The 16,689-nt window shown below is 39.1% G+C and overlaps 1 protein-coding gene across 1 annotated transcript; it reads left to right on the plus strand.

Annotated features, from left to right (window-relative positions):
* Positions 1 to 6,729: 6,729 nt before the first annotated feature.
* sost (sclerostin) lies at positions 6,730 to 14,779 on the plus strand. The gene is made up of 2 exons (XM_088906439.1): positions 6,730 to 7,231; positions 12,163 to 14,779. The coding sequence occupies exons 1-2, from the start codon at positions 6,832 to 6,834 to the stop codon at positions 12,576 to 12,578; spliced, it is 816 nt and encodes a 271-aa protein (XP_088762565.1). The 5' UTR covers positions 6,730 to 6,831; the 3' UTR covers positions 12,579 to 14,779.
* Positions 14,780 to 16,689: the final 1,910 nt, after the last annotated feature.

Raw genomic sequence — 16,689 nt, forward strand, 5'->3', positions numbered from 1 at the left:
TTAATATTAATCTTTTTGAGCAGTTATATTACATTTTGGCTGTATTGTAATGAAGAGTGTTCTTCATGCATAGACTTCCAATGCACACATGCCAGAAAGAAATAAAAGTTAAGGGCTCCTTTTTTCTTAAAATACCATCTTATATCTCTTTTTTATAAAAAAACAAAAACAGTTTGTCTACCAACCGTCTGGCACTATTTCCAGAGACTTTATTCCAAATCAGACGTCAGCTAAATGTGTGGGAGACCCTGTGGGTTCAGCACATGTCTTATGGGCAGCAAGACACTTGACTATAATTGTGCACCACAGTGTGTGGGTGTAAGTAAGTCTTCATCCTGTTGTCTGTCCCCAGGGCACTAAGAAAGGCAGACAAACAAAATTAAAGCTGATTAATGTTTCACAATTTCAAAGTTCCAAAATTAGTTTCACCGTGTTCTCAGTGAATTACAGTAGGTCTATCATTCATCCTCTGGTATGATATGAATATAGTATGGTATGAATATTTATTTTTAGGGTATATTTCTACTAACCTAGCTCAGAAATATGAGTTAGCCATCCTGTCTCAATACGTATATTTACATTAAAATACATAAAACAACAAACTGGCTCTTGTGTCTGATCAGAAATATTGCAGGCCTAACCAATGAGAACAGTGGCTGAGGAGTGAATTTGGAATGCTGATTTCAAAAGCACATGCAGAACCTCATCAGAAAGTGGTTAAGACTTGTTATATTTTCTAAATTATCCATGTCGATTTGTTTAACAGCACATGCAATTTGTTTAACTGCACATGTAGTATAGTTTTTGAAGTTTCTGTACCTTGTCTGTCCAATGAAAAAGCTATATGTCATACAGGTACAGTATTCTTATAATGAATTGTCTGGTTGCAGTAACATGCTATTGATTGGGTTGGTTATGTCATTTAAGGTAGGCAACAGGTTCTGACAGAACATAGCTGGTAGATAGTAGGTGGTTTTGGTCTGGAGTGATACACGTACTTACAACACACTTAAGAAGATAACTCTTACCTTAAGAACGAGTATTTGTATTTTTCTTCTGAAAGGCTTTCTTAAATGGAAGTGTAGTGTTTTCTGCATTTTTGGAAGCAGACAGAGTAAGGATAGTTCAGTGAATGCATTTTTAATGTAAAAGCTGGATTTGTAGTTACAAAACAAACTGGAAGGTGGCTTTAAGTGGATGCTGCACACTGGTGGTGGTGGAGGGAAGTCCCCATTACCTGTAAAGCGCTTTGAGTGGAGTGTCCAGAAATATAAGTGTAATTATTATAATTATCATTATTTAATAATAATAGGAGGAAGAATAGATATTTTTTTTGTATAACTGCATTCTTGTTTCACAGCTGAACAAACATTAACTTTGTTAAGCTGTGTTCAACATAGTGACCAGGGTAATAACTACAGTGAAACAATTTATTTTATTTTCTGTTAGAATTAGTTAATCAAAACAAAGAAAATAAAATACTGTTCTGAAAAGGCATTGATCAAAACTCAGCTAAAAACAGATAGAACAAACAGCCAAAATAAAAGAAGAATTATTCTAACAGAATTAACTAGTAGAATATAAGAAAGGTAACAAACACAAACTACTGTATATACAGTACAAGCCTCAACATTTACTATATGTAATTGTATTTGTCAAAGTAAAATGAATTGGTCCCATTTGATGTTAATTGAAATAGTTAAGAAAAGTAGAAATAATTTGAGTGGAGATCATTTCACCCACCCATTTTGCATACAGTATTTACCAGGTGCTAATTCACCCAAAGTATTCATCTAACCAATTCTTGAAGGGAGCCAGTCAAGTCTTAGTACCTCTCTTTAGACATGGAAATGTGGTGGAATATTGATGTACCTGTTGCCAAAGGCCTCTGAGATATAATATAGAATATAAGCTGGTGACCGTTTTTTCTTTTTCCAGGGCTCTTGTTTCCCACGATTCACTCATTAAACTTTTTAAATGTCAACAAATTTTGCAAAGTGTTCGCTGAAATATACCGCACCCCACCAAAGACAAACAGAACGATATTATTATGCCTGAAATCCCTAGAAACTTACAAATGAAGAAGTATGTGTGTCTTGTCAGCGTTGATCAATGCACCAATTTCCCTGGCAGGTTAGAATGTGGCCTTTATTGTTATTTCTGTTCATAATTAGCTTATTTTGGACCATAATTTAAAGTGAGAGTTATTTTTACATTCTCGTTCTTTGGTATTTTTGGACCCACAACAAAAGCTGCACGAAACATTTCCAAAACCATTCATCAGATTGAGAACAATATGCATTCCTGCATGTTTAGCAGCTGAAGCATTTTCTTTGCAGGAATTGGGTTCTTTCATGATCTATTTATACTCTTTCTGCTTGGGCAAATATATACAGTCTTTTACACCACAGTACACCACAGATTAATCGGATTCTGGGAAAACTGGTCCTCTTGTCAGTGTGTGCATGTCTGTGTCTTCCCTGTGAGTCTGCCCTATGATAGACTGGCCAGTGTGTCCAGTGTGTAGCCCGTGTATCCTGTCTTGCACCCACTGCCTGCTGGGATAGGCTATGGCTCCCCCACAACACTATATTGGATAAAGTAGTTAGAAACTGGATGGAACTCCCCCAGTAAACCAAGAAGCAGCTGTGTTGAAGATGGAGGTGTGGTGGAGGGCTTTTAAAACAGTAACTATGCTGAGACCCAGAAATTCTCATTATTTATACTCTAGTGTAAATGATTGGTGGGAACTGGGGATCGTTATTCTCCCAAATATTCTTTATGAAGTCCATATAAATGAATGGATATTTGATTTGCAATTGATACCGATTTCAAGTGATAGGAAAGCATGTGTGGGACTCCCTTGGATGTACCATCAGAGCATTTTAATCTGCACTAACTCCACCATGGACACTGTGGCCGCTGTGATATGTCGGCATCTTGCAAAACGCTAGCAACGTGACAGAATTTGTTTTGTCCACAGCTCCTCTCTTTCTGCTGCAAGGGTTGTGACAGTGATGAGAGGTGGTTAACAGCTGATGATTCCAAACCGGAAGGGGAAAGTCAAAATGAAAAATAATTGCTGGTCCTAAATGACCAAAAAACGAAGGAGCCGATTCCAGTCTCAAACGAAAGCATCCTTCGTTTTTTAACTGGTTTGAGAAAACATTTAAAAAAATAAAAAATATAACAAGTATGTACGACCGCAAAAAGAGGATGAAGACGAGGATCACAGTTAAAGAAGCGCTGTATTCAAGGTACAGTATGAGACAACGTCATAGTGGAAACGGTTTACATACCATTATTTCAAAAACGGTGCTCTGGAGAAGACAAAAATACCAAAAACCTGCAAAACAAAAAGCAGAGCACTGTCTAGAAAAATATTTAATATCGACCTTTTTTTTTACCCTCAGCTTATGCACATGTTGTCCATATCTTTTTATTTCTCGTGACCAAATGTTTGTGCATTTCCTAATTATATTTTTCAGTGGTCGTTCAGTTTCAGAACGTGAAAAGAAAGCAGTGCTCTTGCCAGCTGCCAGCATGTGAAAATATGTTGTCAAAGCCAAGCACAGTGTCCACATTTGCAGAAAATAATTTGCTCGGTAATTACTGTATCACTATGTATAGCACCTGTGGCCCGCCGGTTATAGAGAGATGCTTTCGAAAGCCCTGGTGGTTTGCATATGGGCCATTGGCTTGTGAGGTCTGACAGTAAATCTCCTACTAAGGTTAAATCAGCCTAAACGCAAGCATAAAATGACTGCTTTGTGAGAATCAATTTCCTTACCACAGGCAGCAGTGCAGAGTAGTGGTTAGGGCTCTGGACTCTTAACTGGGAGATTGTGGGCCCAGATTCGGGGCGTGGCAGCTGCTTTCGAGCCCTCAAGCAAGGTATTTTATTCAGCGTGCTTCAGTAAACTGTAATGCACAGCTGTAAACGTGTAATGCCAATTGCCGTGAATAAACGTGTCAGGCAAATAAGTTCATTAAAAAGGCCAGAGGGCTTAGAACCCACCTGGACATTTTGATTTTACACGTTCAAAATGAAACCCAGCCTTTCATTAAAACAGCAGCCTTTCAGAGAACTGAAAGGGCTGGTATTACCCTCTGTGTCCCAAGCGTTTCATCAAAATACAGATGAAGAGAGCAAGGCTGGTTAAGACTAACTAAAAACATATAATCCCACAGCATTTTTAAAAGGTCGTGTCCAAAAGCAGCTCCCTCTCTTATCTCTGGTAAATGTATTATGTTTACCTCTCTAAGATTCAGTTTTGCTCTTCTGCACCCAGAGTTTCACCATTCAGAATTCCATCTCAGGTCAGGGTGAAATTTATGTCTGGCTGCCTTTATGACTGTGTTGAGAAAAGCACCTGTTCCAAAATGCGTCTTTTTCTCATACTTTCTCATATATTAACTTTCAATTTAACATTATTGTGAAGTTGCTAAATGTATAGAATCACAATCATAAAGCAAATAAATACCTGTGATCTTGCTACATTGTCCTGATGTCTGATTGTTCTTTTAGCTATTATGTTTTTATCTTGCTCTCGTTCCGCCTTAATGTGTACCAAATCTGTTCAAGCTTAACCATTGGTTAAATGTATTTTGTGTCCTCCTATAACTTTCTGTCTCAATGTGAGTCAGGAGAACTTCTAAGAATTTTGTAAACAGTGGCTTTTAAAGAATTTAATTTATAATGCCTTCTCCTGCATTTGCTGACAGCTGTGCCAAAACGTCACAGTTAGGTGTTAGTAAAGCCAATACTTAGTAGTGCCACAAGCAAACTAACCAGACAGAATACCAAAAAGTATCATGAAATAAATGCAGGGAGTAATGGGAACATCCAGCGGTATTATTTGTAATAGTTTTTCAAAATTGTGTTGACATGTCTGAATGATGAGGCACTGACAGCTACACCCTTTTCAAACCTATAATCGTGCACATAACTATTACAAATTATTATTTTGAGACTAAATTACTACTTTTATGGGGCAAACTGACCACATTCTAACAATAATTTTGTACTTTTGCAATGTGTACAGTATTAGCATCTGTTAAAATAAACAAGAAAACTATTACATTAAATATTATTGTTTTTAAAGGCAGCAGACTGTGGTTTGATTGATGATTTCACAAATGAATTCATTTAATATGAAGATACCTGGAACTGAGTTGCTCAATATCAAATGGGATCTCTGCCCTAATTGTGCTGCAGTTTCATCATGAAGAGTGCCAGTCTGAAAATACTGCAGGTGTGTTTAAAAAGGTGCAGTAAGGACACATCTGAAAGAAGATAACTAATATTTGGGATGAAAAGAAGCCACAGCTTCTACATCACTATCTCCAACTCTAAAACACCCCCCAACCCCACTAGTAATACAGTAACCTTTAGGTTTAAAAAGCTGGTGTCACAACTTCCTTGTCCAGATGGTCAGACAGATGTCCCTCAAGCCAAGCTGGTTAAAGTCTGGCTGAATAAAGATGTTTCAGATGTTTCTTATTCCACAGTCACATTATTTGGGTTTGTCTGTATCTTCTTAAATAACAATAAAACGTTGTGCAGGCAGCTCTTAATGCCGTGTTGCACAAATCTGAAAATTCAGTTAGACGCTTTTCGTTTCAAAGACCTGATAGGAATTCTGTATTTTAATAATATTTTCAAGAGATGAGCAACATTCAATCAGAACTACTACGATTGAAATGCTTTTTAAATAAAAACCAAAGTCGAAGGGTTTTATTACGATCAGCTGATCTATAACAAATCTTCTCTAAATTCCTCTAGAGGGCAGTGCTTGTATAAAGGAGTCACTGCGCTTCACAAAGGAGTAGCAAAGGTATAGAATGCATAGAATAAGTTTCATCACTGAAAGTGTACTATCCCTACATTACAGTCGTTAACACAATATAACCTAGGGAAGTTAGGGACTTGAGTGTGGATGATATATATATACTTATTTTGAAAAAGTCTTTTGTAAAAATACGTGACCGCACAGTTTACAGACAGAATACAAAAAATATCAGTTCAAACAAGAATCGCAGAATTTGTGAAGCTGTGAAACTATGAAGAATCTCCGTATAAAACAAAAAACGTCTAGACACTGGGATCTTTCGCAAACACCGTTGCTGTATAATACCTCTGACCTTCAAGCATCGTTTGATTTGCTGTTGTTTAACTTCCCTTCTCATATCAGCTGTCCTGAATTGATAATAATGGGAATCAATTCAAATTCAATTAAAACATATAACAATTTGTAATGTTCTGTTATTATCAAACTAAGAGATGAAACATTACATTCGGAAACTTTCAATATAAGATTGGCAGAAACGTTAAAATAGTTGTCTACCTTAAAGAAGCTAGCCTTCTTTAGAAAACGGTCTCTGATGGTCTTTTTTTAAATAATTGATTTCACTTTTATAAAAGGAATGTTTTTATAAAAGTTTGAACTCTGAACGTCATTAGGCAGAGATAGATTCACACTGCACACAAATGGTTCATTTTTAGCTTCAAAAGTTGTTGAAATTTTTAAACGCCAATGAAGCAGACACAATTAATATCAGAGTTTAAAATATCTTACTGAAAAGGAATTTTTCCACAGTCCACATTAAATGCGCTTGAACGCATAGCTTTATTAACCATGTTAAAGAAGGCTTCGGGTCACCGAGACAGAAGGCGGCAACAGATACAGCTTAATAAACCTGCCCCTCTTTCCCAAGACCTGCTACATGAGAGTCGTCTGCTTAAGAGTGCAGGGGAGAGAGAAAAAAAAAACCTTTGAAAAGTTGCGCACACCTCCTTCCACGCGCCCCCTTCGCCCTCCCTGTTTCTCAATGAACTGGCGAGGCTGGAGCCCTCCCACTTCGTGTAAGAGCTTAATTGTCTGGTTTTTGCAAAGCCGGGGGTACTTAAAGAGCTGCGTCGCCTCATGTCTGGCAGGAATTCTAACGTCCGCGTCCCTAGCGCGCCTGGAAGACCACAGATTGTCCGCACTGCCGCTCGCCGCGATGCAGGTGTCTGTAGCTCTGTTGTATTCGGGCGCCGTGCTGCTGCTTCTGCAGGGCTGCTGCACCGCTGCGCGAGCATGGAAGGTCTTAAAAAACGATGCAACCGAAGTCATCCCAGAGTACATTGAAGACGCGCAGCAGCCAGAGCCCGAACAGCAGACCAATAACACGATGAACCGGGCTAAGCACGGCGGAAGGACCTTGTCTGCCAACACACACAGTTATGGTAAGGAGTTTATCCAGAATGATGGTACCTTAGAGGCACTGAACAGGTTATTGAAACATTAAAGTTACCAATACTGTTAAAACAGCATCCGTGGTCTAGCATCCAATTAGTCCGAAGAAGAGCTGTGTGCCTTAATTTGCAACTTCTTTGGACAGAATAATGGCTTTTTTTCCCACAAAAAGTTAAATGTTTGTTTCGATGGAGAATTGATTGGGTCGCGGTGATCTGTACTACTATTTGGAATGCTATCCAAGAATCCAATTTCAGGAGTCAAATTATTATTTTTCAGAGGTGTTCCAAAGCTAACTATGACTGATTTAGAAAAAAAACCCATGTAGAAGGAAGATTACATTTCTGACTACTGATTGTTGTAGCCCATTGTCGCAACACCCAGTATCAAAAATAGTTGTTATTATTGGAAACGGTAACAGATATTATTTGTTCAAACACGAGAGTCGTACTTCAAGAAGCCTTCATTATAAAATCTTGCAACACCTATTCTCCATTTTATATTCTTTCAGTTTTCCTTGTGGAATTGTGAATAACTAGGCGCGCTCAGTTGCGCAACACCTGTACCGCTGCGCTTTTCTCTGTACCAATTCTGATTTGAAGCATCTAATTCTCCTTGTCGCTGATAGATTCTGCCTGCTCGGTTAAATACCTTTACTATGCATGTAATGCATTGGTTTATATAATAAACCATCTTGACAATACTCACACCTTACCTAGGGTAAGTACCGCATATAAGTTGGGAAGACGCATTGACACATCTTTATGTAAGCACCCTGTCTCAAACAGAACCAGGGGATGTGACAGGTCAGAGAAAGTACAACTCACCAAACACTACGGAAAACTATGCCAACACTCTTATCAGACGGAACGCCATTGATGGTATTGAGCGCTTACAAAAAGTAGTGTACCTCCTTAAAAAAAAGAACGGCAAAATGTACAGTACATCCTGTATAACATGTTTTATTCCTTTGATCTTTGGTATTCATTTGTGAGGCATTCTCTCGCCGTAACGGGGCCAGTAACATTCGTGTTTCGCATTTATTTCTGAGTAGAAACCTACAGTAAAATGATCCTGGAATAATTCTAGTATTACGCTAATTAAATTAGGCTCCCGGCTCTGCTTTTGGAACCCCCCCATACCTGCCAGCTATTCTCCGAGCTCTCAATTGAATTCTTAACTAAACTAAGAAGTTGTTTGACTGGAACCTGTGAAAGTTTATTTCGTACTAGAAAGTAGGAGATGTCAATTTGCTTATGAAACACAATAGTTAAAATACAACCTTCTACATCTTTAGTAAGTGTGAGCAATTGAAGAGTTCCAATTACTGTACATCCGTTAAAGGTTCAATGAAGTACCTGGGAGCTCAGCTGAAATAATATAGTATTTATTTGGGTCCTGGGGACCAGGACTGGACTCTCTTGATGTAGAAGGACTTACTTACTGTATAACTCACCTCTTTAAACAAAACTAAAAAAAGGTCATTTTTGTTGATTCGTAAAGCATGCCAACAGCAAATACACAAAGGGTTTGTGTATTTTAATATACTACAGTAAACATTGCATGGACCAGCAGAGATGCAAGTTAGCAATTTAGTCAATTTTCTGCTCGTGCAGTACTTCACTGTTACACTCGTACTGTAAATGAGGTTTCTGTGTTCATCTATTAATGTGCTGATTTGTTCCTCAAGCTGCTTCATGAATCTTAAACTTTGACACTAAAAGTGCAACCAAATGGCACTGTAATCTGCTGCCACTGGCATCGGAACATCTGCCCTCTCTAGTCACCTCAGTCTTGGCATGAGTCTCAGGCATGATTTAAAACAATACAGCTCTTCTCAGTACATCTGCCTTTTTGAGCAATAATACATGTTGCAGTTAGAAAACGGGCAGTGATTCCAGGAGCCCTTTTCGTTTTCTTTGCGGTGTTCTTTATTCCTAAATGAACCAAAGTCGGCATATTCCATTTTTATTCCAGAGCTGTTTAATTGCAGCAGTAAGGTCCAGAGCGGTTTGAATGGCTATGCTTGAATTTTTCTTCAGGGTAGAAACTGCAATTTAAACAGAACGAGGGTTTGAAAATGATTCCCACCTGTGAGATATAAACACGACTTATTAAGGCAGCTGTGTATTTCTTGTTAGAGTCTTCTTCCATAAAGAGACTCTTAAAATCCCACAAACAGCTTATTGTTCTGCACATGATAATATAAAGATTTCCTTACATCTGAGAAATAAAGACCTTATTGCTTTAGTGTAATACCAATTGCTATTGCTAAGGCGATCTCGCAAATATTGTATATGTACTGTACTGTTCAACATTGGACCAGCATGTTCTAGAGGGGGTACAGGAGTTGAAGGGAGACAAATGGAACATTGGCATGGTGGTACAGTGGTTAGCATTGCTGCTTTGCAGCTCTGGGACCCTTGGTTAAATTCCTTGGGTGCTGTCTGTGTGGAGTTCATATGTTCTTTTCTGTGTTCACATGGGTTTCCTCCAGGTGCTCTGGTTTTTGCTCACAGTCCAGACACATACTGGTGGGGTAATTTGAAAGTTGTCTCTGGTGTGAGTGTGTGTGCCCTACAGTGAACTAGTGTCCCCTCTAGGGTGTATCCTGTCATACCCATTGCTTGCCAGGTTAGACTCTGCTCATCTGTGACCCTAGAAAAAAAAAGTTAGAAAATGGATAATGGATGGATAGAATTGATCAACACTTTATAAAGAAAGTAGACATTCTTAACATTCAATACCCTTAATGACGGAGATGGTCCAGCTTATTACCACCAGTGGAGTCTTCTTCCTGCAGGGAGAATTGTAAATTAGATTATCTCAATTACGTGAAAGGATAGATAGACAAGAAAAGTAAAATTAAGTTAGAGTAAAAGTGGAAAAATTGGATTTAAAGTAATTTTAAAAATTGGATAACATGCTAAGGCAAAGAGGCCAAAGGGAGTTTCCAAAGCACACTTAAGTAAAAGCTTGGGAATCATGAGAAGAGAATTTGTCCACAGAACAGTAATACCTAAGATAGAACTTAGGTAAAAGCTAAGGTTTGCCTGTAACCTTGTTGCAATTCTATTCCGGCTTCTCTCCAGATGTATTTAAAATATGGAGAGTGGTGTAAAATGTTTAGCCTACTCTGTAACTGAACAGGCTGTTGTTTATCCCCCAATCATAATCAGTCTTAAATCAAAAGCAATTGGCACCAATGTCTGTTTTCTAAATTATCTGGAGAAACATTCTTTGTGACACAATAATTGGACACAATATGTAGTATGCGGTAATCTGATATATAAATCTAAATAAATGTCTCATCCAGTAAATGTCAGTGCATTATATGATTGTCAGAGCATTTGTGCAAGAGGTCATTGCTGAGTGCAAAGTTCTGACTGACACGCCCATCTGCCTTTCCTTGTTGAATAAAGGAAGATAACCTTGTGTTTTTGCGTGACAAAGGTGTAATATCAAGTTCATGAAGCACAGAAAGTTTTGAGGTCATTGTAAACAAAGCTTTTGTGGTTTTCTGCAAAGAAGCCTACAATAGAGAGGATTCTGACAGTAATGTGATCTTTATTGAGTGTCATTACTCTGTTATACACCTAGGTGTCAGTATGGAAATGAGGATCATAGCAGATCTCACAGTCTTTAAAACACCTTTTAAACAATTTCGTTAAATAACACGGACAGACAATTGTATTTCAAATTGCTTTTTTTAAAAACTCCCATTGCAAAACCTTTGAATTGTCAAAGCCAACTTTGCTTTCAGACATTGAGGCTTAGAAATACCTCTGCAAAGTCATATCGTTATGCTTGTATAATGAATACCAGAAATCATTATTGATGGAATAATGTAATGTGCCTAGAACAATAACAATCACTGAAAACTGAATCAAGATGATGTATTTTTACACTAATCATCTGATTAAGAAACTACACACTTGATTTGTGTATGGCTAGTAAACTGGCACGACTTGAATTGTTGGCTGACTTGGAAATTCTTAAGTCTGTGTCAAATCTAAAATTTTCTTTGCCAAAGACCTTCCGCTGATGAAAGGACAAGAAGTTGCACAGATTGGATTTTGCATGGTTGCTGAAGTTTTGTTAGATAATGCGGCATTGCACTTAATTTTTAAAGTTGCTGTTTGCACAAAACATGTTGTACTGTTTCTAAAGCATTGTACTATGAAAACAAGTTTGTATGGACCCAAACATGTTTATTGCTTACAAGTGGCCCGTGATCTCTGTTAACTGCTACCTGGGACCAAGGTGAAATTGTTTTTAGCACTGTAGCTCAGAATTGATTTGAAGAAGGCAACAAAAGTATACTCATACACATTTGAGGTAAATAGACAACTGTCTATCAGTTACTAATAATAAAATATGGGAAAACAGTGACGGGCAGGGATTAAAAATCAACCCTGATCTTAAAAGCATGCAGCTGACCCAAATGTGGTATTTGCAGTTTAAAATTTCTTCACATGAACTGACCCACCGGTACTGTGAGTGGACAGACCCATCAGCGCTTGGTAGCCAGTCCAGCCTAGAGCTCAACCCTATGCTGGAGTGAGACCCTTTACTGGTGCCTCCTGCTGGTAAAAAATGATTCTTTACACTTAAATAGCACTGTTCTGGACACTCCATTCAAAGCACTTTACAGGTAATGGGGACTCCCCTCCACCTCCACCAGTGTGCAGCCCCACCTGGATGATGCGACGGCAGCCATAGTGCGCCCTTACACTCACCACACACCAGCTCTCAGTGGGGAGGAGAACAGAGTGATGAAGCCAGTTCAGAGATGGGGATTGTTAGGAGGCCGTGATTGGCAAAAGCCAATGGGAAATTTGGCACAAAAAAATATTCTCAAAGTTCTTTGCTTCACTCTTGCCATTTTTGTAACCATTTGTTTTGTCTCTAAATGCTGCAGGAGCGTCCGAGCTGAGCTGCAGAGAGCTGCGCTCCACACGCTACATTACCGACGGGCCCTGCCGCAGTGCCAAGCCAGTGAAGGAGCTGGTTTGCTCGGGACAGTGCGTGCCCTCCCACCTCCTGCCCAACTCCATCCTCCGTGGGAAGTGGTGGCGGCACAGCAACTCCGACTACCGCTGCGTCCCGGCGCACTCCCGCACCCAGCGCGTGCAGCTGCAGTGCCCCAACGGCAGGAGCCGGACTTACAAAATCCGCGTCGTGACGTCCTGCAAGTGCAAGCGCTACACCCGCCATCACAACCAGTCCGAGGCCAAGGAGGCCCCCGCCAGGCCACGGCGCAACAGGAAGCATACTCGCCAGCCCCAGGACCGCAGCAAGGCCAGCAACACCCCCGAAATCGGCAACTCCTACTAAGCTGGCATCACACATACCCTCTTGATCGCCAGCGGACAGAAGTGGAGATCCACGTACGCCCCCAAAAAAGGGACGGACCTGGAAGCAGTGTGTTGGACGTCTGTGACGTACATCATGTTTGCAATGCACTAGAAACTTTCCCAGTGTTCTTCAGACTTTTATTAGCATGATCTGTTGTATTAATAATTTATATCGGAAGAGTGGACAGTGGGAATGTTCAGAAGGAGGGGGAGGTGACACCCTGGTAGGAAGCGGGTTTTCTGATGGAAAGAGCTCGAGAACGCAAAATCTGCGTCTTATTGGAAGAGACTCTGCAGCCGATAGAATTTCCACCCCTGGTAAAATTGAACTTTATGCAACAAAAGGTCATAAAGGTCTTTTTAACTATTGAGAACGCGTGCTTGCATGAAGTAGGCTGTAACCCCCAAACCAAAGTGTTTATTTCTGGTGTCATTATTAGAATATTGTGATACACACCCTCAAGGCTTAGCCTTGTGCACTTCTTAATTTGCAGGCATTTTGCGTTTAAAAATCCACAGTTTGCAGGCCGCAGAGTGAGGCCTTCCAAACCACTCGTCCTGTACACACTCCAAGAAGCGCTTCCGTGCTGTAGGGTGGAGTGCCTGTCAGTGTGGAGGAGCAGGGAAAGGGCTTGGGCTTTCACACTTCTGGGCCTGTTTCAGTGTTGCTGTCGGCCTGTCAGCAGTCCCCCTTGCGCCAGCTTATGCGCTGCTAGAACTGGGTCTAGAAGGAGGGGGAATATACACCAGCAGACAGGAAAAATGAGGCATAGGCCTCACAGAAGGCAGCTGTGCAGAATGGAATGGAGCTGAACTGTGACTTGTTTTAATTACTAAATGATCACATTCCTGCTTTGGGATACGAGTCATCAAAAGCCATTCCCTCTAGCCATAATGAATTCCTGTTAGTCACCAAAAAATAGTATCTGCACAGTGACTTGGTGGGGAAATATCCTCCCATATATATGCAGTGGAGAGTCTAAAATATGGGCACAGTTTACTGATCTTGGAGTGTGAGGGCAGTTGCTTTCAAGGGTTTTTGCAAGCAGCGAGACGCTGGCCTGCACAGGACAATTTTTGAGAGATCTTGCTAATCTAGACTAAGTGATGACAGTGGGCCACAGGGTATTTCTAACTGAACGGTCACATAATAATGTGACCTTGTTTGTGTGCATTAGAAGTCCTGTCATACACTGTTTAGTCATGCTGTAAAATAATCACACTCATTAGCAAACTTATCATATACATGAAGTTTGTTGAACTAGACCTTCTACTTTATACTTTTCTTGGGAGTTTGAGACTAAATCCTTCATGGTGTGGGTAATCCCCTTTGAACCAATGAGATATGGTTGCACTGCCAAATTATTTCAATGCATTTTTTCTGTCCAGTGATGTCCATTTGAGCTTTTTTGCCTTACATAAAGGAGAAATAAGCGTCTTTTGTGGACAGCACCGTTATTGTACTTAGCCTATTAATATGGGAAACACAAATATAATAACCACATCTGGCATTAAGACATTACATGAGAGATAAGGCAAAGAATCATTTTTACAATGTAGTAGGCATGCAACAGAAACCATTCCATTAAACATTGCCTTGATCAAAAAAAGTCTAAATGTACTATGTTCAATGTACCAATTTAGCTAACGGCTGTACATTGAGATGATACTTCCTCTCTGTTTTACTGTGGTCTTGACAATACAACTGCGTCCACTTTTCTCAGCGTGGACAAGCTTTTGTGCAGTGTGCGAGGACTTTTCTCAGGCAATGAGGAATATTAGAAACTTCCTTACATTGTCTGCGTTGTTGTTTTTATTGCTTCCTGTTTTCTGTTTTGCAAACAGTGCTGGTTCAGTTTAATGTTGAAATAGCAACTGGAATTTCTTCATGTTGGATAAGTTGCCATTTAAAACTGGTTGTTTGCCATAACTGTGTATAGCCAATTTGTACATACTGTACTGGTGAGGTCTGTATAAGCCATGAAAGTGGCTAATGTCAGTGTTTCCTTCACCTTTTGTCAAAATTTTTTGTTACAAAGAATGAACTCTATATTTATTTTTTTTCTCATTTAAATTATTTATGCAACTTTTTTTGTAGTTATATGATAACTATTATTGTCATCAAATTATTAGTGAAGTTTAAACAAAAATGAATAAAGTAGTGCAAAATAAATTTGAAAGAGACCTTTCCCTTTTTCCTTTTTTCTCTGTTTGTTTTTACTTTCGTTTTGATAATGACTGACTTATCAGTTTGTTCATGTTGTCAGCATGAACAATAGACAAGGAAGTAACTGTCCAGGAATCCCCAATGACTGTCTTCAGAATAATTCACAGAACACAAAACAAGCCCCTCTGAACAGTTGAGTCTGGGTATTGCCAAAATTAATCACATTTAAACATTCTTTTTGTCGGTGGTGAGGTTCATTCATAATTTCAACCATTCAATACTGACTTTCCAGATAACAGCTGTTATCCTACCTAGTGTCATATTGCTCTTTAATCATGGCTTTCAGTTTCCTGTAAGACACTTGCATTGTCTGCATTTCCCAGTTTTTCATATTGCCAAATGCCATTTTCTACCATATTAACTGTGCACTTCTGAAAGTATAAAACTTAAGTGTGTTAAAATAAACACCCCCTATACATAATCATCCATAGTCCCCATCATGTACTAAATGATAATATGGGAAGTCAAAATCTCCATGCAGGTGTGTACAGCATTAATAACTGTTTAAAACTAATTTATGAGAGAGTTTATACTTGCTACTCATCAGTGAAACTTGGTTTCTTTCATGATAGCATGTGAAGCAATACTCAAACACCAAAAACAATTCAAATGAGCAAAACAAAAACAACGCTACATGTTATCTATTTTCACCATATCTGACTTTGGATATTTGATTTCACATAACTCTCAGAGAAGGACATTTTCAATATAGAGGTGACATGAAATGGCATGCTTCCTATCAGATGCTGATCAGATGTTGCAGCAGAAAGCATAAATATTACCTTAATAAATTGATTTTGACAAAGCATCTGTCCTTACTTACAGAGCCTCTTAAAGACAGAAGTTTAGGCCACAGACTCCATGAATTATTCCCTGCTGAAAAGAGAAGAAAAGAAACACAACGTTTTGGCTGCAGCCTTCTTCTGTATATATTATACATATGTTATCTAAAACCAAAATTGGTGATGACACCAGATGACAGTTCTCTTATCCATTGCATTTACTTTTTTAAAGATTTACCTTGCCCACACCTGAAGTTCATTGACCTAAAAGACGTTTAGAAGAAGGTCAAAGCAAAATTAATTGACCTGATAGCATCTTCAGTAAAACTGGATAGTTTTTGAAGTACACTTGGGTCTTGACACAGTTTGGCAAGCATTATGGTCTCCTATAGGTCACAGAGTCCAGAAGAGAGCTAGCTAGTGTGGTCATTACCATGAGGAGTGCCAAGTAGGTCATTTACCCAGTCCTGTGTAATAGAGTGTGTTGGCAATAACCAAGCTAAAGAAGTGAACCTTGAAAACTACAGAAGACCTGATCTTTATGGATAGCAGTGTTCACTGCTGTCTAGAGAATGCTGCTATATCTGTTCTGAGCCCACAAGTCACCATGATCAAATGCCAGCAGAGGCAGAGCAAAGCAGCACCAATCAAACCTGAGCCTTTTTAGCCTTTCCAACAAGACTCAATCAGTTTTCAACCTACATCTCTGACTATCTCTAACTCCACTGGCTTTACAGCTCTTTAATTTTTTAAGAATGTGGGATTCTGATTGCTGGCTATGTACAAAAACTGTATTAGCACTTCTAAACCTCAGCACAACACAGTTTTCAGAGTATATGGGCTTATCAGATCCCTTTGAATCTACAACCTTCTAGCATAGATCAACATACATAAACTTATTCAGGATCACTGCAACATCTGTAATTAAAACCATATGCTCGCATAAGCTTCTTACTTTGCTTATTAATTTTATTTTTCTTTGATGACCTATTATCAAAATTGTTATTCAGTTTACAGTACTATACACAATCAGCAAAGGCAGTAAGACACAAATTACGCCAAAATTCTTCATACAGACTGGC

The sequence above is a fragment of the Atractosteus spatula genome, chromosome 26 (assembly GCF_055471065.1).
Source record: "Atractosteus spatula isolate fAtrSpa1 chromosome 26, fAtrSpa1.hap1, whole genome shotgun sequence".
Taxonomy (NCBI): domain Eukaryota; kingdom Metazoa; phylum Chordata; class Actinopteri; order Semionotiformes; family Lepisosteidae; genus Atractosteus; species Atractosteus spatula.

Bases quoted from the DNA above. Each gene is read 5' to 3' on its own strand.
- sost (XM_088906439.1), top strand. From the start codon at position 6,832: ATGAACTGGCGAGGCTGGAGCCCTCCCACTTCGTGTAAGAGCTTAATT. The intron at 7,232-12,162 runs GTAAGGAGTTTA...TAAATGCTGCAG, and splicing joins TGCCAACACACACAGTTATG to GAGCGTCCGAGCTGAGCTGC.